General features: G+C 41.3%; 5 protein-coding genes across 7 annotated transcripts; 3 read left to right on the top strand and 2 right to left on the bottom strand.

Annotated features, from left to right (window-relative positions):
- The first annotated feature begins 1019 nt into the window (after positions 1-1019).
- Positions 1020-3534, top strand: LOC135639731 (disease resistance protein BAK6-like). The gene is made up of 7 exons (XM_065153607.1): positions 1020-1260; positions 1603-1735; positions 1843-1914; positions 2088-2231; positions 2866-2946; positions 3045-3097; positions 3188-3534. Exons 1-7 carry the CDS (start codon positions 1188-1190, stop codon positions 3223-3225), a joined length of 594 nt encoding a protein of 197 aa, XP_065009679.1. The 5' UTR covers positions 1020-1187; the 3' UTR covers positions 3226-3534.
- Positions 3535-6217: 2683 nt separating this feature from the next.
- On the top strand, positions 6218-9536 carry LOC135640541 (probable serine/threonine-protein kinase At1g54610). Its single transcript, XM_065155069.1, has 7 exons — positions 6218-6610; positions 6706-6990; positions 7194-7511; positions 7580-7807; positions 7956-8056; positions 8145-8262; positions 9036-9536. The coding sequence occupies exons 1-7, from the start codon at positions 6407-6409 to the stop codon at positions 9399-9401; spliced, it is 1620 nt and encodes a 539-aa protein (XP_065011141.1). The 5' UTR covers positions 6218-6406; the 3' UTR covers positions 9402-9536.
- Positions 9537-9800: 264 nt separating this feature from the next.
- LOC108953140 (uncharacterized) lies at positions 9801-11985 on the bottom strand. The gene is made up of 3 exons (XM_018827539.2): positions 11327-11985; positions 10328-10401; positions 9801-10046 (listed from the first exon to the last, which is right to left on the bottom strand). Exons 1-3 carry the CDS (start codon positions 11751-11753, stop codon positions 9948-9950), a joined length of 600 nt encoding a protein of 199 aa, XP_018683084.2. The 5' UTR covers positions 11754-11985; the 3' UTR covers positions 9801-9947.
- A 3102-nt stretch (positions 11986-15087) lies between these two features.
- Positions 15088-16964, top strand: LOC103987256 (bidirectional sugar transporter SWEET14). 3 transcript variants are annotated; one of them, XM_009405502.3, is made up of 6 exons: positions 15088-15359; positions 15576-15612; positions 15701-15911; positions 15995-16156; positions 16246-16365; positions 16446-16964. In XM_009405502.3, exons 1-6 carry the CDS (start codon positions 15308-15310, stop codon positions 16728-16730), a joined length of 867 nt encoding a protein of 288 aa, XP_009403777.2. In that variant the 5' UTR covers positions 15088-15307; the 3' UTR covers positions 16731-16964. The 3 variants fall into 3 exon arrangements, with proteins under 3 accessions (XP_009403777.2, XP_065009383.1, XP_065009382.1); XM_065153311.1 differs by lacking the exon at positions 15088-15359 and adding an exon at positions 15381-15485; XM_065153310.1 differs by lacking the exons at positions 15088-15359; positions 15576-15612 and adding an exon at positions 15438-15575.
- A 310-nt stretch (positions 16965-17274) lies between these two features.
- LOC135640907 (glutamate-1-semialdehyde 2,1-aminomutase, chloroplastic-like) lies at positions 17275-21162 on the bottom strand. Its single transcript, XM_065155756.1, has 3 exons — positions 20905-21162; positions 18853-19026; positions 17275-18555 (listed from the first exon to the last, which is right to left on the bottom strand). Exons 1-3 carry the CDS (start codon positions 21085-21087, stop codon positions 17488-17490), a joined length of 1425 nt encoding a protein of 474 aa, XP_065011828.1. The 5' UTR covers positions 21088-21162; the 3' UTR covers positions 17275-17487.
- Positions 21163-21328: the final 166 nt, after the last annotated feature.

Here is a 21328-nt window from a genome sequence, read left to right as displayed (position 1 = left end):
TATTGATATGCTACGATTCCTTCATGTCCTCTGGTTTTAGTTACTAATCATTATATAACCGATGAGATAATCAAAATGTTGTCTTTGAGTCCAAGATGATATTTCTTTTTTTTTTTTTTTAGGATGGAGTCCAAGATGTTCCTACTCAGTGGAAGCATCCATTTCTAGATGAAGTTTTGTCAGAAAATAATCCAGGAAACATGACATCATTATCTAGTAAGTGTTTTCATGCATCCCCTTAATAAAATTCATCTTTGAATAATGAAGATGAACCTAAAGAAAAGAAATGGTGGACCACTTGTAAGGAATTTCTTTTGGCACCACAAGATTAAGATGGAATCCAAGAATTAGAGTTCCATTTCAGATCGTAAGTGACAGACAAGATCATTCCACCTCTGAAAACTCTGTTTGTTAAATCAAGCTCAAATCTATGCATATATCATGTATGAACCATGTAAAAAGAAAAAGAAAGGGAAATTTCTGAACCACGTAAAATTTTAATTGTCAATATATCTTCCATGTTTTGGGTAATTAATTTCTGCCATATGAGTACTTATGATTAAATTATGCTCCTTGATCTAGAAAGGTTGACAATAAGTTCTTTGGGCAGGGAACTTTCTTTATGGTTGCCAAATCTTCTAAAGAAATTAAGGCACTTCATTTAATTCATGTAGTAGCTTAAAACTAGGATCAGCCTCATTACATTTGCTATTTTACTAAATTAATTAATCAAAGCCAAGTTGAAACTCCGGTATTGGTGTTTAATAAGCAACTGGATGTTCCCAGTGTTCTTAGAAAGGACTTGTATGTATTTCTCTGGTTGCAACATTTTAATGTTGACCAGATCAGCTAAACAGTGATGACCACATGTGTTTGACTTAACTTCACATGATAGTGATTCATCGCCATGTATCTGGATTGGATTTAGAACAGAAGGGATTACTGTTCAATAGCATGCCATAAACGTCTTCCAGATGGTTGAAGGAAGAAGTCATAACTTCCATTCAGCATAAGAATATGGACCAACCTAATGGCTGAAGGAAGAAGTCTGAACTAAGATCTTTGACCAAAAGATCTATAGAAGTGAGCAGAAACTGCGTTCATGCACTGTGCCTCCTGGAGAAAGAAGATAGGAGGAGGAAATTGATACTGCAACTTGGAACCCCAACATCAATTAATCTGCTACCATGAAGATTCAGCATATAGCTCTTCTTTTGCTTGGACTTGCAAGTGCAACAGTGGTGAAATGCAACATAGAAGGTATGATGCGCAAATTATATATCAAATCTGTACTACTTAATCATAGTTCAGCATGTGTAAAGGTCCAATCAAACTTCTGCTTTCACCAATTCAGTGGAGAGAAAACTTACCAAAGATTTCATGATAGTAATATGGTTTGTTATTATCACAGAATTTTGTGAAGCATACAAATCTTTTGTTATGAAAGCCTAAAGGATTGTCGATTAAGAAGTGAAAGCTAAATTTAGTTGGCAATCAATCATCATCTAAGTTTGTTTGCAGACCATTTTATTCCTCAGAGAATTCAATTGTTCTTTTTCTTGTTGGATTAGCATGTCTTGCATAATACATGTATTTGGACAGGTGATATCCTCTATTCTCAGAAGAAGGCATGGAAGGATCCTAACAATGTCCTCCAGAGCTGGGATCCAACCCTTGTCAATCCATGCACCTGGTTTCACATCACCTGCAACAATGAAAACTCTGTCATACGAGTGTAATTTTTCTTCCTATCCCCTAATTGTTCATAATTTCTATTTCCAAGAAATCCAGATTTCTTATCTCATTGCTTTATATCTGATAGCAAGTTTACTTCATCGACAGGGATTTGGGTAATGCAGGACTCTCTGGAGGTCTTATTCCAGAGCTGGGAAGATTGACACAGCTTCAATACCTGTAAGAAACTTCTCTCCAAATACTGAGATTGGCAGAAAACCTCAAGATTGATCCAAATAACTTTTGTCTATAAAGAGAATGTTGTAGCCTACCTCGAAGTAACTTTATTACTTATTTGAAGAATCAGTGGCTTTACCAAGAATGCTTGCTGATGAAAGAGGATGATCTTGCAGGGAGTTATATGCAAACAATATATCTGGGCCCATACCAGCTCAACTTGGGAAATTAACAAAGTTGGTGAGCTTGGATTTGTACCACAATCAATTGAGTGGGCCAATCCCTTCTTCTCTTGCCAATATCAAGTCTCTGAAGTATCTGTACGTTTGGAATACTATCTTTATCTCTCTTCCCTTTTCTTCCCAACACATGATATACTAGCAGAAAAAAAAGGCAACAAAGCATCCTCAATTAAGACGGTAATAATACCGGACAAGAGTTCATGTTTATGTGATGCATGTATGACACATCAACTCCTGAGTGGTTGGGGATTAGATCATTTTCCTTCATCCTGACAAATTGTAGAGCAAGCCATAAAAAGTGACAGAAAGCGATTTATACTAGTAGTGCCACCAAAAGAAGATACATGATCAAGACAAAATCTGATTCTAAAAACTCTTCATGATCAAGTAAATGTCTAAATTGCCATACAAGGCCTTCTATTTTTCGGTATTGGTAATTTAGGCAGGCCAAGCATTAACTGGCATTTGGTCTTTAGTTTGGATCAAACAAAGACCCTGGATCAGGAAAAACATGGAGTGCTAGTTCTAAGCTTGCAGCTCTCAGCTTGGAGATGTTATTCTTCGAAGGCATTGCCTGACCAGGGAGCTCAGATGATCGATTGACACTCATTATTTTTCTCATAATTCCCGTAGGACTTTGCAATCCTTTAATTGTTTCGGCAGACCTTTATCTGAATCTATGATTGACTCAAACAATGAATTGGTTTTCCAGGAGGCTTAATGGAAATGGACTCTCTGGAATAATACCCAAAAAAGTGCTTGATCTTGTCCTCACTGGCAACCTGACTGAAATGTAAGACATTCTGCAATCCCTCACTCATAAATTGTAAGATATGCCAGTTATCCTGAGCTTGGTATATCCAGCTGACTTTTTTTATTATGTTCTGATAGGAATGTTTCAGATAATGAGCTGTTTGGGACAATCAGAACATCCAAGAAAAGGGGTAAATGATATCTTTTGACAGCTAAAATTGGCTAAATCTGAAAACATACATCCGCAAAACTTTGATGTTTTAATTGCATCTGATCTGCAGTTACAACAATTACTCAGGACGCGAAGATTTCCAGCTAAGTTTGAATTCAGTGCAGCTCAAGAAATATCAAATTTGCTCATGTTCTTCTTTAAGGCTGACTTCTTTTCATGCCAAAGGTTGAAATGTTTGTGGTGTAACTTTGCTTTATAATGACTATAGTATAATATAAGAGGAAAAACAATCCAATAAGTTGCAAGTGAATCTGCAGAATCTAGTGGTAATGGCCCTAATGGTGGAAAGCACCTTCATGAAGCTTGTCCCTGGACTAACCACTAAAGCATCTCCCAATAGAGATACTGTGATCAACAATGTTCTCCTTCTCTTAAATAATATAACAATGTTGCCAAGGACAGAGCTCAATCCTAGAAAACTGAAAACATCTATGTGCTTGCAATGAAATGGTGCTTTCAAGAGCAGTGGACTGTGTTCTCTAGGTTGGTCCTTGGAAGAGGTGAAAGAAAGCTATCAGAAAGAACAGAGCCAACACAGTGCCCATTACAGCAGAGCAGTTGTCACCACAAGGACAGCAGAATTTTGAATTATCCTTGACTCTAGATTCTCCTATTTGAGGGAAAGTGGGACCCACTAACCAGAAAGGTAACCACATTGGCCATCCTCTCTTGCTTCAATGCATTAGGAGTCACTGGATCTTGTTGTCATTGGTCAACACCAGAAAGCAAGTAGGAAGAAAGGAGAGGGGAAAAGATGGCAAAGAAGAGGGCATGTAAAGGTGCAACTTTCAAGAGCTTCTTTATATCCTTGATGATATAAAACACTTTCTTGGACAAAATTGATGTTTCGAAATCTCCTTTAGCATGCACAACTGATCAAATTGCCATTTCTTTCCATGTTAATGGCTTCACCATGATGTGGCATGATTTAACCCTGCATCTGCCAGCCCTCACATTGTTCATTGTTTGAAAGGCCATACAGCAAATATCCAGGGCTTGCAAGTGGTTCTAAGTGAATGTATCAACTAGCAAAGCTAAACACCTGGAATCAAAGAACAGCCATAATTGCATTCAAATACAAACTTGCTGCCAGATACCATTATTGACAGGAAAAACTTCAGAAATCAAGCATTTCTTTGGCATGCCAAACTTTGTTGTCTGAAATAGAATAGAAATAGAGCCTTGGATACACATCGATAAGACAGCAATCTCAACCATCAGCACCCAAAGAGTACTGCTTAAACAAAGGAACATATCCATTCTTAGTTTGTGCATGCCTTGTAAGCATGCTGATCAACATTTGAAGCTATCCAACAAACAGAGCCAACAGATTGCATGCTTTTCTTGGTTTCTACAGAAACAACAAATTGCATACTCATTAGGACAATCTTCTAAAAGTTACCGAGATTAAGAGTAGGAAATTAAAAAAGGATTTTCCATTAATATTATATCTGACCAATGGCAACTAGTTGCAATTGTTAGAAAGATGAGTAGGAAAAAATATAGGTAAACCACATGAAATTTAAAATCTAAAGGTCTAAATCACTGGCTTTCCACCACCTTGTTTTGACACTACTTGTGAAAGAAACAATGAGCTGAAGAACATCACAAAATGCCATGTCTGGGTTTAGTTTATGCAGAAGCGAAGCATTCTACTGAGACTATTGACAGCTCAACTCTCATGAAAGGGATTCTTTGTGATATCTTAATAGAACTCTTCAAATATGAACATTTGATGACAAGGACTCTCAATACCACAGACATATCATATCATAGAATACATACATGTACAGATGACTCGAGAAATGATGCTTTCTATTAGCTCTTGACCGATTGCTTTGTTGCATGGCTTATGAACTGCAGAACTTTGATTATTGAGCTGACTTTTAGATGGTGAATCCCATGCCTTGTGCTCCAATCGAATGAGCTTTTCCAAATTGTTGTCTGGTGCATATTTCTGTGTCCTGCTCCACCAAGTGCTCTGAGCCACAGCCATTTGTAGACAGACAAATGAATCTAAATTTATGACTTGAGTTTATCAAAGGATAATGTACAAAATACAAGGATAACACCTTCTCCACAGGACTCTCTCTGCCTACAGAGGTATTCAAAAAGGAAGAAAAGAATGGAACCAGCACCAACCAATAGGACAAGACTGCAGCTTGGGTTGTAAGCTTAGCTCAAACCAGTTGGGATTTCTTCTTATGTGTCAAAACCACTGCCATTTGGGATGTCATTTTCTCGTGATATTTCTTCTTGCATTCATTTACTCTCTACTCTGTGGTACGCATGAGTGCATTGGATGTCACCGATGATGAATACCAAGGCAGCATTCATGCTTGCAGTTGAAGTTGAGGCACATTGGTCCCACCGACTTGCATCTCCATGGATTCTTCTCTCTCGAAAAAACCCTTCCCATCCATACGATCATGGAATTCAAAGATAGAGCTATCTTCAACAAAAAGGCAGCTTCGGGCTCATGTCATGCAAGATTTAAAATTAAACCCAATATTTATAGCAAATATATATCGTTAAAATAAGAATGTTGAGATTTGCTGTTTGCTGGGGGGGGCCAAGACACGGGATGGGGAGAAGAGGAAGGGGGACAGTTGGGGAAGCGGGTGGGGGAATGAATGCGATGGACAGGGGGCATTTAAAGCGCTCGACACGTGGCGGGCTCTGATACGAAGTGTAAGCTAGCGTTCCTCCCGTCCGAGTTGTGCACGATCTCGGTGCCGTTGACTTCATTCCCGTCCGCGGTAACAGTGTTTTTGCAGTATGAAAAGGCGTCGACTAATTATCCCTGCTCTACAATAGATCTACGAATCTACCCTTGCCTCGACTCCAGTGGTATTCATGCAGTAGCATGTACGTTGTGGTATTTGAAGGGAAATCAAAGGAATAAAGGAAATAATCTTTTGGTGTTTACTTGAATTTTGTTTCCATCCTTGAAATTGACTTTTGACTCTTCTTCTTCTTCTTCTTCTTCTTTTATTGGGTGTTTTTTTCGGTCTAAAACTATGACTTGACTGATTCCACAACCTGCGTTCTTCTCTTTCATGTAGCAGATATCCTAAAAAGCCTTATCGCTTTTATTTTGGCTTCGGCCAGTGTCAATCCCGCAATATTCTTCGTTTTGGTTCCCTGTAAGCCGGCTGCCGTCTCTCTCTCTATCTCTCTCTTCGGCCACCGGTGGTGTAGTGCCCACGCCTCAGCTCTGTGATACCAGAGAACTACTTCCCGTCATCCTCCATGTAAGTGGTCACCCATGGGCTGCGTCGTCAGCAAGCGCCAGGCCCCCGCCGTCGCCGCCGAGAAAGAGCGCCCTCCGCCGCCCCATGACCGCCCCCGCATCCCCTCTGCCCCCCCTTCCGACGCCTCCGGCTGGCCCGCCTGGCTCGTCGCAGTCGCTGGCGACGCCATCCGTGGATGGACGCCCCGCCGAGCTGACTGCTTCCAGAAGCTCGCCAAGGTACGGTTCCTCCTCCCTTCCCCGTTGTAAAGATCGAACCTTTGGCGCGTTGTGTTGAGGAAAGCTTCGACCTCGGTGTTGGCGCGGGGTTTCAGATCGGGTCGGGGACGTATAGCAACGTGTACAAGGCGCGGGACGTGGAGACCGGCCGGGTGGTGGCGCTGAAGAAGGTGCGGTTCGACGCGGTGGAGCCGGAGAGCGTGCGGTTCATGGCGAGGGAGATAACGGTGCTCCGCCGGCTCGACCACCCCAACGTCATCCGGCTAGAAGGCCTCGCCATTTCCCGCGTCTCCTCCGCCCTCTACCTCATCTTCGAGTACATGGAGCACGACCTCGCCGGCCTCGCCGCTGCCCCCGGCGTCCACTTTACGGAGCCCCAGGTCACCATCGGGAGTCTCCTTTACCCCTTTTCTTAGACCACAAAGTTGCTTCCTTTTCCATTCATTCGGAATTAAAGGGCTCTGTTTCTTTCCGCTAAGCTCTGTTCAACCATCTCACTGTTCTATTACCATACCCTTTTCCCTCCTGTAACGTACAGAGACACCATGTTACAGACATCTTGATCTCCTGTGATTTACCGCAGGTGAAATGCTACATGAAGCAATTACTCTCCGGTCTCGAGCATTGCCACAGCCGAGGAGTTCTGCACCGCGACATCAAGGGCTCAAATCTGCTTCTGGACAACGAAGGGACACTCAAGATAGCTGACTTTGGACTTGCTTCCACCTTCGATCCTGACAGAAGAGTGCCCATGACCAGTCGAGTGGTCACCTTGTGGTATCGTGCTCCGGAACTCCTGCTCGGTGCCACATACTATGGTGTTGGTGTCGATCTGTGGAGTGCAGGCTGCATTCTGGCAGAGTTGTTACTGGGGAAGCCCATCTTGCCTGGAAGAACAGAGGTAGCTCCATGGTATTACTCTTTAAGTTCCTCAGTTAAGATGCCACAACCATTGTCTTCTTCGTGTAGGTGGAGCAGCTGCACAAAATCTTTAAGCTGTGTGGATCACCTTCGGAAAAGTACTGGAAAAAGTCAAAATTGCCGCATGCTACCATTGTTAAGCCAAAACAAAACTACAAGCGTTGCATCGGAGAAACCTTCAAGGATTTTCCACCTTCTTCCCTCTCTCTCATCGACTCACTCCTTTCGATTGAGCCAGCCGACAGGGGCACAGCTACTGCTGCTTTGAACAGCGAAGTGAGTACCCATTTTCCATTTTTCTTGGATTCCTAGCAAATCAAACAATCATTGATGGAGATTCATAAAAATGGCTTGCTGGTTTCTGAGTAACGAGTGTTAGCTAGGCATGTTTGTGGATGAACAATTAGCTTTTCTGTTGATGCAGTTCTTCGCCACTGAGCCTTATGCATGTGAGCCGTCAAGCTTGCCTCAGTATCCCCCAAGCAAAGAAATGGATGCAAAACTAAGGGATGAGAAGGCCAGAAGGTGAATTCTTCTCCTCTCACCAAAACCTCCATGAACTGTTCTCCATCTGATGGCCAAGTCCTGATTTCTACTTTTTTCTCCTCTGAAGGCCGAGTGCTGCGGGTAGGAAAGGCAATGCTGAAGCAACAAAGCCCCGTGCTCATAATCGCCGCAGAAGGGCAGTCCCAGCTCCAGAAGCCAATGCAGAGCTGCAAGTCAACTTGGAAGTATGTCTCTATACATTCTGTGTTCTTTTCCATATAACTTCTCAATCATCAAATAGAATCTGCATCATTTGGTTCTTAATTATATTAAACCTGGGTGGAAAAGATCAAGCAGAGGTTAGAATGTCAACTATCTTCTAGATCAAATTATCAAAATGTTGACGTTGACGTTACGACTATGTCCAATTCCACAAGAAAATGATAACTGTACAGATTGTATATTTAGCAGAGAAAATAGACTTCATGGATTGTTCCCTTTAATTTTGAACAACCTGAATGCAGACTTGGAGTCAGAATGAAGACTTCTTCTAAGAAGGGTTCCCCAAACAATTAAATATAAGAAGGAAAAGTGCAGCTATGACTAATAATGGAACCAGGAAAAAACATATGAAAGGATTGTTCTACATATATCTTTTTATTTGTGAATCAATTTGGGAGTTGGATCTTTGAATAATTTGTTCCCGATTTACGGTTAAATCATGAATAGCATAGCATGCCGACGAACAAAGAGTTCTGTGGAATTAGAACTCTTGGAATAAGTTCCTGAAGAAAATTCTGGAGTTTAGACAACCTAAGTACGGTTTCGATTTCTACCACTTGCTGATAGGCCAAAAGAGACTAAGAATCATAATTTGGAGTTGAGATTCAGAAATGTATCTGAGCATCGTATTCTGGAATCAGTCATTAGTTCTTCTCTCTATTTACATATGCATTTATCGATCTATCTTTGAGCCATCGACTCTAGTCCCTATTCATTTTCTCTTGCTAATTAACAGAGAATGAGGCTGATGACTCGCATAAACGTCACAAGCAAAAGCGAGAAGTTCCCGCCACCTCACCAGGATGGAGCTGTAGGGATCCCATTGAATGACTCGTACAAGGGGCCATCATCTTTCACAGCATTTGATGCATCCTTTGCTTCATCAATCTTTGAATCAATGGAAGATTCTCGCAATACATTGAATGGATTACCAGATGCCATTGTGAATGCTGGTAAAAGCGCTGCCAGAAGAACAAGCAAAGAGGGGACCCAAAAATTGGCCACTTCACTTGCTTTGAGGAGACTGGTGGAGCTCAACAGGAGTAGCAAAGTACATAGGACTAGAGGAAAAGAACTGGAAGTTTTTGGATCTGTCAAATAAGTGGCTGTCTCAGTAAAACTCCCCTTCTTACCATTCCACTGTTCATGTCCAATTTACACTGAGGATGTTGGTAGAGCCCCCCTGCTGAAACAAAGAGATATGATTAATATGTTACACAGTTCATCTAGATGCTCATGTTTTGGCTTTGTGTTTATGTATCTTCTTATAATGTAGGCTTGCATCATTGTGATGGATATTATACCCTCCTCACCTGCTTGTGGACTAGAATGAATGGATGTGCATCACTATTATGGCCCATCACAGATAGTATGACTGGGCTTGATCATATCGGCCCACATTGACCCAACCCAGCCCAGTTCTGATCGGTTTCGATGCGTACTAGAAACATATTTTCTTTGAAAAAGTAAAAGATTTATTTTGAACATGATCCCAAGCACTTGAACAATTTAGGTATTTAATTATACTGGAACTTGGACAACACATCCAAAGTCATAAGAACAAGGTGCTGAACTTCATTTGTTACAAGGCACAATATACAAGTGTTGCTTTGGTAGAGACTGTCCTACACAAGATGGACTTTCATACTCATCGATTCATCAACTGATTATATACAACACTGGATCCCTTTGACAAAGCCTTAAATCTGTTTCCTTTGTCCTTCTTGGATGATTTGCTCTCAGGTTCCTGTTGATGCAAGCAAATGTGCTCTTAGGGTCCAAAGAGTAACTCATCTAAATCTATTTCTTCAAACCATAGTCTAATAGAGGATATGACTGGAGATCGGAACGATAAAGAAATGTAACAAAAATCACCAATAACAAGCATTTTAAATAAATCAAAAGCTTTCAAAGGTTCATCTGAGATTCACACATTTCACAGAATTTCTACTGAGGCACTGTTCCATTCCATGAACGAAGTTTGAGGACTTGTCCATGATGACATTGCTATTAAAATTAGCAGTATACCTGGCTCATACTCGAGGATTTGATGGCATCATCCCTTGGCTGCAAACTATCTTCTTTCTTCTCATCAATCTTCCCTGCTTTTTGAAATTTGAGAAGCCAAAAGCCAAAAGAGAAAAAGAAATGTGCATCACTTTTGGGAGTCACTCACAAACATCACTAATAGAAGCTAGTTGTCAATCATTTCAAAGATGATCTCAAATCAAGAAATTCTTACAGGACACTGTTCTAGCCAGAGTTGCTAGTTAGGTATCGACATGGCTATATGTTAGATAAGGCATCTTTATAGCATAAAGAAAATGCAACTTACTGTAATGATATGGAGTCATAAATTCATGAAATTTATAATGCATCTAACTTGCTAAGGACCATAATGAATTCATTCATTCATTCAAGAGAGACACACACACAAAAGGCAATTATATAAACCAATAAGAAATGAAGCTATTAGACTACTCGTCTGCCATATTTTGTGGTTGACTTAGTTATGGACAAGCAGTCGTTCCTAAATGTTCTTGGAGAAAAAGAAAATCCAAGCATAATGTGACATTAAAATAGCTTCAAGAAACACCAAAAATAAAAAAAGAAAAATCATAAAATAGCTTATGGAAACATGTGAAAACAGAGAAAAGCCACTGTGCAATCCACCTCGGTAGTTTTACAATGCCTTTTTTTGCAAATGATAAGACAGAATTAACCATGTAATCAAATTCTCACATTTTTCGAGTCCAATATCATGGAAATGCATTCCCCATGAAGCTCTTTATAGAAAGATCCATTATATTTCCAGATAATTATGCATTATATATAAATGTATCCAAGACATCAACAAAAAAAGACAATGCAGAAGTTTCTCACTATTCTTGATCTTAAAGAATCATCGTTATAAAGTTCAACCAAACAAAGATGTAATATTTATGACTTCTAATCCATATTTGATCTCCTATTTATAACGCAAAGAAAAAGGAGAGAGAGAAAGAGAGAGATTGAGGAAGACAATACCTTGGTCTATCCCCTCGCCTGCGGTCACGGCCGAGTCTTGGTCGATCAACGGTTCATCGAAATAAAACCTAAAGCTCGGTGATCCCGGCGCCTCTTCCCCTTCATCAACCTTCGCACCGTCTTTCCCTTTCCCTCCCTCTCCAAGCCGCGGCCCTAATCCGGCCTTCTTCTTGCCCTCCGCGGACGATGGCAGTGGGGCGCTGGAGGTAGGATGACCAGCGGTGGTTCCCCGCGCCGGCATGGGCAAGTCGTCCGCTGCCTCGGAGCTCTCCGGGAGGACCTCGGCGGAGGAGATCAAGCTACCCTTGCGGTCCCGCGGCCTCCGGCGTAGGCGGATGTCCTGGATACGGCGGCGGCCGGGGGCCCGCGGCTGGAGATTGGAGCGGACCTCCTCGTCCGGTTCGAGCCGGGATTGGGTGCAGCCCATCGAGGAGGGTGGGCAGAGAGGGGGAGAGAAGCGAGGGCGATCAGATGTGAAAGAGAGAAAGAGAAAGAGAGAGAGAGAGAGGGGTGAAGAGGTGATGGGAGATTGGATTGGGGAGGGATTTGAATGGAGGAGGGGAGGGATTTGCGGAGAGGACAAAGGTGGGATTTTTCTTCCGCAGGTGTGTTTCGGTCGGGAAACGGTTTCAGAAACGGTAACACAGGCTGTAACTACACTGTGGTAATACGGGCGGCAGTTGGAGATTGAGACGTCATATGAACGGTTTAACCGTTGGCATGTTGGTGGACCGCTACTGCAAATTGGGCCGACCCATTACATCATGTGGCCCTATCATCAGCATAAATTATTTTTTTTTTATGTTTATAATTGGATCTCATATTTGATGCATATTCTGAATGACAAGTTTGTTTACTTTGCTTAGTCTATAGTGTATAGTGGACTCCATATGTTGCACAACCCTTCCCTTTTTTTTCTTTTTCTTATATTGTTATTTTAATTTTATTTTGTATGATATGTTAAGAACTAATCTTAGTTTTTAATATGAAAATAATGACGTGATCGACACTTGGTGCTAAGCGATTATCACCTTACCATCAAATGATAGACACCTCAGTACCACATGATTAACAACATATGACTAAAAAAAAAACATTTATTATGTCTCGGATTCAATACACTGTAATTAAGTCTGAAAAAAGCATATCACCTTCTTTATAACTCATGCGAAGATAACAATATTTAGAGTCTATTATAAAATGTTCGTAACTATTAGAAAGCTAATCAAATCTTGAGAATCAACGACTAACTTAAGTATCATAAAAGTATTATCAAGAATAACCCAAAGTTGTTTCGTAGGGCTCAGTACAATTTGGAGTCAATCCAAAAAAAGACATCATTTGTATCCGAATCAACCCCTAATTTGGATAACAAAAATCTGGCTTAATGATTTATAACACCTCTTGCATTTTTTTACTTCATTGTGAAGAAACTAATGGTCTCAAACCCTAGTCCTAAGTATTCCATCACATATATATATATTTCTCTTTCATTCTGGCCTGAGTCACAAGTCTTTTCTTCTCTGGAGCTGTGCTAATTGGCTTTGTAGAGATTTACATGGAAAAACAAAAGTCTCAAGACCCCAGAGTTAGTATTCAAGCGTAGATCAGAATGGGAGAATGGGATCAACAAAAGAAGACCACTCGAGCAGTTAGTATACTGAGTTAGGCAAAAGTACAGGTAAATTAAGCTATCTAAGGCTTGTCTGTATCACTCTGATATATGTATGTATCTATTTGAGATTTGGAACGTTCAGCTTCTGGTTGATGTCAGAAGGACATGTACTGGATGTTCTTAATTGTCCTCCATTCTTGTTGAGGTTGTACCACCTAATCGCATGCTTTTATAGTACCAAAACTGCACACACAAATGCAAGTTTTCCCGCCATGGATCGAAGCTGATCGAATGATTCATTGCAGTGGTTGGCAGCTGTCCACCCTGTTTCGAGTCAGAGATAGAATGCTACCCTTCTGAATGTAGCAAGATAAAAAGCTGCAAATGTTCTTTGAATCAGTTAGTTGTTCATCTTATCGAAGAACAAGGAAACCATAGAGGTTGAAGAAGCTATAATAGCAAAACCGGATTACTTGAACTGGTCGGCACGTCCCCAGCGGACGAGAAGGGAAACAGAGGAAGATGTCTGCACTAAGCGTGTTTGGTATTAGTGGCTACTGAAACTTCTGCTGCAAATCCCACAAGGATCGATATATAAAGCGATAATCGAATGGAATTGCATCTTCTGATGTGAAGACGATCGATCACAGAGAGTTGTTGAAGTAGAAGACAAGCAGTAATTGTTTATGGCCGAACAGAGTGTGTAATCATGGAAGCATCTGTTGATGGGCAGCCAATGATAAGCCAACAGAGTTCCTTCATGGCGCTAGGATAACACTAACATGGCAAAAGGATTGGGATTGGAATTGGACACACAACAAGGATAAGGTTTAATGGGCCATGATCGCATTGAGATGCTTATCACAGAAAAGTGTGCTGAATTTTCTTTCTAATATTTTCTTTTTACTCAAATGCATGGGTGAATCATCGAAAAAAAAAACTCTTTGCATTTACTTTTCTTTTGTATATCGGCCGTGTTTTTTTGGTATTATAAAAAATATCGTATCAAAATATTATAATTAAATCAGTTCATCCTACGGATCGATTAGTAAGAAAAGAGATAATTGAAGGTATTGGAGGTATTAGCTAAGAATGATGACATTATTCGAGAATTATGAAAACGAAAACACTTTTCTAAAGAAGAAGAGAGAGAGATAATTTTAGAGAATTGACCATGTAGTTTTCACCAAAAATGAAGGATCACAAAGCTTGGTATCAGCTTAACGCAATGTGCATGCCAAAAGATCTCCACCTCTGAAGCTATAGATAAGCCTATGAACTAAACCAAGCTGGTCTTCTAAGTTCCATATTTTTCGCTAGCTTTCAGGTTCAGCAAACCGATGCAGCAGCAGAGAGAGAGAGAGAGAGAGAGAGAGCAAAAGGAAACAAGTGTTTGCTTATGTCTCCCGCTTGCCTTTTGTGACGTCTCAGAGTAACGCTTGGAAAGCAAGAAAGCCATTCGCGTATGCGAACGGCATAGCCGCAGGGAACTCCACCAGAAACAAAACGACGCATACGCATTCGCAAACGAAATCAACACTGTTTACGAATCAACGAGGTGAAAAAAATCAACACTGTAGATGTATTGCGATGGAATGTTTACGTGTGCTCCTTGGGATGATACACATATGGATAGGCACCTACAGAGGCGAATATGAATTTTTGGGAGCGTATATGTCGAACAATGGGGTTCTAAAAATGCTACTAATTGACTGGAAAAAGAAAATTAGAATGTCCAAGAATCAGAAAGAGAGGAAAATTGGGGGAAGCAAAGGTGGCGGAGTTCTGAATTCATGGAGAGAAGTCCGGTCCTTTTGGTGTGTGTGTGTGTGTGCATGCCAAGGGAAGGAGGGATGGGTGCCGATGAACTGATAACTGCGAAGGGCGGTGTGCATGGAATCACATGAAAAGGACACTCATCGAGTGTAACGTAAGTGCAAGCTCCAACATGAAGCCGCCTGAGCCTCGATTTTGATTTGTGTGTTTGGTGCGTCGATTTGGATCTCTCTCTCTCTCTCTCTCTCTCTCTCTCTCTCTCTCTCTCTCTCTCTCTCTCTCTCTCTCTCTCTCTCTCTCTCCGAGTGGATTGTGGAGTAAGCCATCGAACCCTCATGTTAACCAAATGAAGATGTGCTCACCGATCGCTCCTCCCTCCTCTCCTATAAAATGGGCTCCGAACTCACATCTACTCGTGCCATCACCACTGCCGCATGACCTCGGAGGAGGTCAGGGAGCCTCCTCGTGATCCGTCACGAGCGCTTGGAGGAGGAAGAGTGCTTGGGTGGAGGACAAAGCTTGCTTGCTTGATTTGTTCCTTCCGTTGAGTGATCGACTCGTATTATTCTTGAAAGAGGAGGAAGAAAGAGATGGCGGGGCTCTCCTTGGACCACCCTTGGGCATTCACCTTTGGCATCCTGGGTATCGACGCTGAGACCTCACTTTCACCCTCTTCCATGGCTTTCTCTTTCCTTTTCTGTCTTAGGTTTTGTACTTGCTGCTTTCTTCATGTTTGGTCGAGCTAATGATATCGGAGCACTTCATCTTGTAGCTTATTCCTCCCTCGATATTTCACGTTTGATGGGTTATGATGAGATTTCTAATCCAGCTTTTTCTCATCTTGTTTTGGATCAACAGGTAACATCATCTCATTCATGGTGTATCTTGCTCCGCTGTAAGGATCCTCTCAGTGTTTTCCTTTCTCTGTCTCATCTTCTTGCCTTTCGCAAGATTTCCGCTGATCTACCAACTCATAATGGCAGGCCAACGTTCTACAGAGTGTACAGAAGGAAATCTACCGAAGGGTTTCAGTCAGTGCCTTATGTGGTGGCTCTCTTCAGTGCCATGTTATGGGTCTTGTATGCATTCCTCAAGACCGATGCTTTCCTTCTTATCACCATCAACTCATTTGGGTGTGTCATCGAGTCCGTATACGTAGTATTATACTTCACGTATGCGCCGAAGTTGGCAAAGGTACACGAAACGAGGCTCTATCATCTTCAACTCTCATTAACCATTTGCCCTAATGCTTGATCTTCCTTTGTTTGGATCGCAAGATACTTACTGCAAAACTGGTTCTGGTTTTGAACGTCGGCATGTTCGGATCCATTCTTCTGTTGACTCTCCTGCTGCCGGACGGCCTCAAAAGAGTTCGTGTTCTCGGATGGATCTGCATGTGCTTCTCCGTGAGCGTCTTTGTGGCTCCCCTAAGTATCATCGTAAGTATAGAATCTTCAGATGCATGGTTAAGCTTTTCAAGTGAGAGAGAGAGAGAGAGAGTCTAAGGATGCATTCATTTGTTGCTCAGAGGCTTGTGATACGAACGAAGAGCGTGGAGTTCATGCCCTTCATGTTGTCATTCTTCCTCACATTGAGCTCAATCGTCTGGTTCGCATATGGTTGTTTAACCAAGGACAAATTCGTTGCGGTAAATTACCAAAGCATCTCGATTCTATCGAGCACAGTACAAACTCTCTGATCTCCTTTATATGCTTCTTGCTTGATTAGCTACCGAACGTTCTGGGATTCGCGTTTGGGCTCCTGCAAATGGGACTCTACCTAGCTTTCAAGTGCATGAAGCCCACCGCTGTCGAGCCCAGGCTGCCGGAGCACATCATATCGATCTCGATGCTCGGCGTGGAGGTATATCCGATCGATTGGAAGACGCCAGAGGTGAACGATGAAGAGAAAGCAGAGAATGGAGACCGGAAGGAGGCGGATACTGGTGAGGAAAAGGTGGAAGGCATGGCAGCTCCTCATGAGGAGAATGAGGTGAACCATGTTGATGTCTGATAGCACATGCTGCTCTCATGAGGCGGAGGAGGAGGAGGAGGAGGAGGCTCCCATGGTGGTGGTGGTGGTTTGAGTGTCATATATCATACTAAGCTCATTGGTTGATTATCCCTTTCATCCTACATCACAGTAAGGAAAGTGTGTTCTCTGCAGTAATGATGTTTTGCATGAGCAATATTAGGCAAAAGGCTTTGTCAATGAATTATTATTATTATTATTATTATTTGCAGTGAATGAGGTTTGGATGGTAGCTACACTTATTTAAGACGCAAAACAGAAACCTTTTCTTCTCTCCCATCTCTTTTGGTTATCAGACTTCAAAATTGTTTGTTGCAAATTTATGAGGCTGATGCAAATGAGCTGCAGATGCCGGCTCATCTACCATTGTCCTTCTCTTTCATCCTTTTAGGGTTAGGGTTTGGAGTGTTTACTGCACAAGGGTGAGGCTTATGGTGAGTGGACCCCAGCTTTTGGGTGGCTGTGCAAGGATTTGGTGGTGCCCTGTAGTGGCTTAACTTGGAGTACCATTCACTGGCTTTTAACATTTCACCCAGAAATCATGAAGATACTGAATCATTATAAATATTACAAAATTCAACCCGAGAAGGAAAAGGATCAGAACTCGAAACAAGTGCAGTCTCATGTGACCAGACTCCACAACAACAAATGCATTTAACTCTGACTACAAACATGTTAAAGAAGATGACCCAATGGAAGCAAGCAATTCTAGCAACTAACAGATAGATCAGTTTTTGTTTTAAATCCTTCGAAAAACCCTCTCAGCAGCCTCGACTGTTTGGTCGATATCTTTAGATGTATGTGCCAAGCTTGTGAATCCCGCCTCGAACTGTGAGGGAGCTAGATACACACCTTCCTCCAACATTCCCCTATAAAACCTTGCAAATTTTGCAGTGTCACTCATTTTTGCATCCTGGAAATTGTAAACCGGTCCCTCTGTAAAAAAGAATCCAAACATTCCACGGATAGACCCACCACACATCTCATGACCGGCTCTCTTTCCAGCATCCAAAATACCATTAACAAGATCAGAGGAGATTTTCTCTAGGTAATCATAAGACCCGGGCTCCATCAACCTTCTAAGAGTGTGAATGCCAGCAGTCATTGCCAATGGATTCCCGCTGAGGGTGCCTGCCTGGTACATTGGTCCTGCAGGTGCAACCATCTGCATGATGTCTTTCCTACCACCATAAGCACCAACAGGAAGGCCACCCCCAATGACTTTTCCAAGTGTGGTTAGATCAGGTGTAATGCCAAAATATTCTTGAGCCCCACCATAAGCCAGACGGAACCCAGTCATCACCTCATCAAATATGAGGAGAGCACCATCTTGCTTTGTGATTTCACGGAGGCCATTCAAGAAGTCAGGTTTTGGTGTGATGAAGCCAGCATTCCCAACAACTGGTTCGAGGATAACAGCAGCAATCTCACCTTTATGGGTGTCAAATAGACTCTTTATGGTTTCAAGATCATTGTAAGGTGAGGTTAGAGTATCTATGGTGGCTCCCTTTGGAACGCCCGGGGAGTCAGGAAGGCCAAGAGTGGCAACCCCACTGCCAGCCTTGACAAGGTATGGATCAGCATGCCCATGATAACAGCCTTCAAACTTGATGATCTTTGGTCGGCCAGTAAATGCACGTGCAAGGCGGAGAACACCCATGCAAGCTTCTGTACCTGAATTTACAAAGCGAACCATTTCAATACTCGGCACTGCTGAGATGACCATCTCCGCCAATACATTCTCTAACACACAGGGAGCACCAAAGCTTGTGCCTTTTTTCAGGGCCTCAATCAAGGCAGCATTCACCTGAAAAGAAAGAATCATAAGAACATACGATGCTTTTAGGATCAACATAGTTTAAATGTGCATTATATGATAATATGCTGTTGATATTTGCTCATTTCCTCATCTGAAACATGCTGCCTTTGTAAGAATCGATCATGTTATGTAGGTTATTAAAAATTGGGTTGGGATGACTATAGCTTCTAGTAAGACATGAAAAGCATGTACAAGAGCCCTGTCATTCTGCAGATACTATTTTGGAAGGGCATGAAATTTGGAGGTCCAAAAGTTATTGAGAAGTATAGTGAACGAAAGAGGTACCTTCTCATCAGCATGCCCAATGATAGCAGGACCCCATGAACCAACATAGTCAATGTATTCGTTACCATCAACATCCCACATGTGAGAACCTTTAACAGAATCAAAAACTATTGGCTGACCACCAACTGATTTGAAGGCTCGAACAGGAGAATTTACACCTCCAGGCATCAATTCCTTGACAGAAAAAAGAAAACCTTTCATCAGTTAACTGCAAAACCAACAGAAATTCTTGTCTGGAGCTTTAAGAAATAAAACATTTCCTATTGTAAGCAAATAATATTGTCAGTTTGTCAGCATATCAGTGATGAAAAGGAACATCAACAACTCCCTATGATTACGTATTAAACACTTTTAACTTATATTTGCCAAAGAAAAGCTTCATTGCAGATCCAATTCTGTCTAAGCAGAGGAGCACATACACAACACTATTTCTAGACTATAAAAAGATAATAAAAAAACCACAACAATTTTCCCACCATCCTTTAATAGATTGGTACATGCAGTAAAAGTATGTCATCAAAATTGAAAATCATACAGTAGTATGTCTGCAATTGCTGACTCAACTTGACAAAAGATTGATGTAGTTTCTTAAGAATAATATAAAATTTTCTCTCGAACAGTGATCCTTCTAACCATTTGGCTAACATTAAGCTATTAAAATGTGTTTTAAGCCTTGTTGCAAAAAAATAGAGGAAAGAAATTCAAATAAGGCATAATACCTTAAAAACAAGAACATGACACAAAGAGATCAAATAATATTATTACAAAATTAGTTCATATCCTACTCAAAGTTATACAAGGACCGAGTATGGGGACTATACTGATGAATAAGTGCTTCATGTAATTACAGACATAAAGAACAGGATTACAAACACATATTTTCTCTAAACCAGGACAACAGCTACACAAGATTGCTACAAGATCACTTATGGTAAATTAGTACACATCATAATAAATTCCAGATCATTACCATCCAATTGTAGTTAATATCAGAAGGCCTTTGTTTCTATAAGGTATGATGATATCAAAGTGGCATCTCTCACTCTCTCTCTCTCTCTCTCTCTCTCTCGTATTCAAAGTAATCTTGTTTATATAAATGATCTAGATAAGGACCAGAACCTGTTTTGGTTTGGAAAAAAAAACCCTAAACATGTTGTATAGTTTTGTTGTTCAAGAAATGGCATGAGCTTACTTATAACTAAGCAGTGGAGTAACATTATGCTATAATTTAGGAAGAATATCATATGTGACAGTACATAATGATCAGGTACTTCAAATTAAAACAAGCAAAAAGTCTCTTATGGTATGTGATATTCTGGTATCAAAATTCAACCAATTTTGTTATCATTGAGAACTTCATACTAATTTAAGTAAGCTGAAACAACTAATATATAGATATCCCTAGAGTCTAAGAGAACACTCCTTAGTTGTTAAGGCTGTCGGTGGAGTAAGGTTTCAACTATGTATATAACAAAACTCTAGTTATCATATATTTCATACTAAGGCCTCAGGTAAATATCCAATTAAAATCATGAGCAATCGTGACAAAAATAAAGCTATGAACTCTTAACCTGCAAGTGCCTTGAATTTCCTAAGCATTTACTCATGCTTCATGAAGTAATCTGGAGAACTAAGAGCCTAGCATGGGGACAGTGTGTCCAAGTGATTTTACATCAAGCCATCATAATGAATTATGGCTTTCAGAAATTGCCGTCAGAATATAAATTGCAAAAACCAATATCTCACTCAACTGAAGTATAAAATCCTCAGGACGAAATCAGTTAAGTCGCCACAGCAATGACACCCAGAGTCCATTTAATCATATTCTTCAAATCCACTAATTCGTGGTCAAAAAATGGCCAAAAGCTCATCTAATCATAAATCAATGTACGAATTGAACTTGGGGAGTGGCAATACAAAAAGTGGAATCAATATCTTAAGGTAAACGCGTTCTATTTCAGCAAAATCGTGGCTGAAGTCAAAGAGGAGAAAGGGAACATGGGGAGATCTAAAATCCCCGTTTTTAAACGGACAGGGGAGTAAAGAGAGGACCTTGGCGGCGTTAAAGATCTCCTCGGATTTCTGGAGCGTGTAGCTCTTCCCCTCGACGGAGATGGCGTTCCGCACGGCGATGGAAACGCGGCGACCCGCGCACGACGGCTTCGTGGACGTCAGCGGGACGAGAGACGGGGTCGATGACCTCCACGAGAGCCCAACGCCTGCGAGGCCCGCCATATCTCTCCCTCGCTCTCGCTCTTAGGGATGAAGAGATAAGAGGAGTCGATGTTGATTTGGTATTATTTGTCGGGGGAGATCAGAGGAACTGCTATATATAGATGGCGATGATACACCGACGGTGGGCTTCGATGCATCTTCGTCCGTTCGATGAAGATCAGACGGAGAAGGTTTGATCCCATTAATTAAAAGGCTTGGAAATTTCCTTTAATTTTACGTATCTATCCCTCGTAAAATTTCG

This window comes from Musa acuminata, chromosome BXJ3-6, assembly GCF_036884655.1.
Source record: "Musa acuminata AAA Group cultivar baxijiao chromosome BXJ3-6, Cavendish_Baxijiao_AAA, whole genome shotgun sequence".
Lineage (NCBI taxonomy): Eukaryota > Viridiplantae > Streptophyta > Magnoliopsida > Zingiberales > Musaceae > Musa > Musa acuminata.
This window is presented reverse-complemented; position numbering and strand designations above follow the sequence as displayed.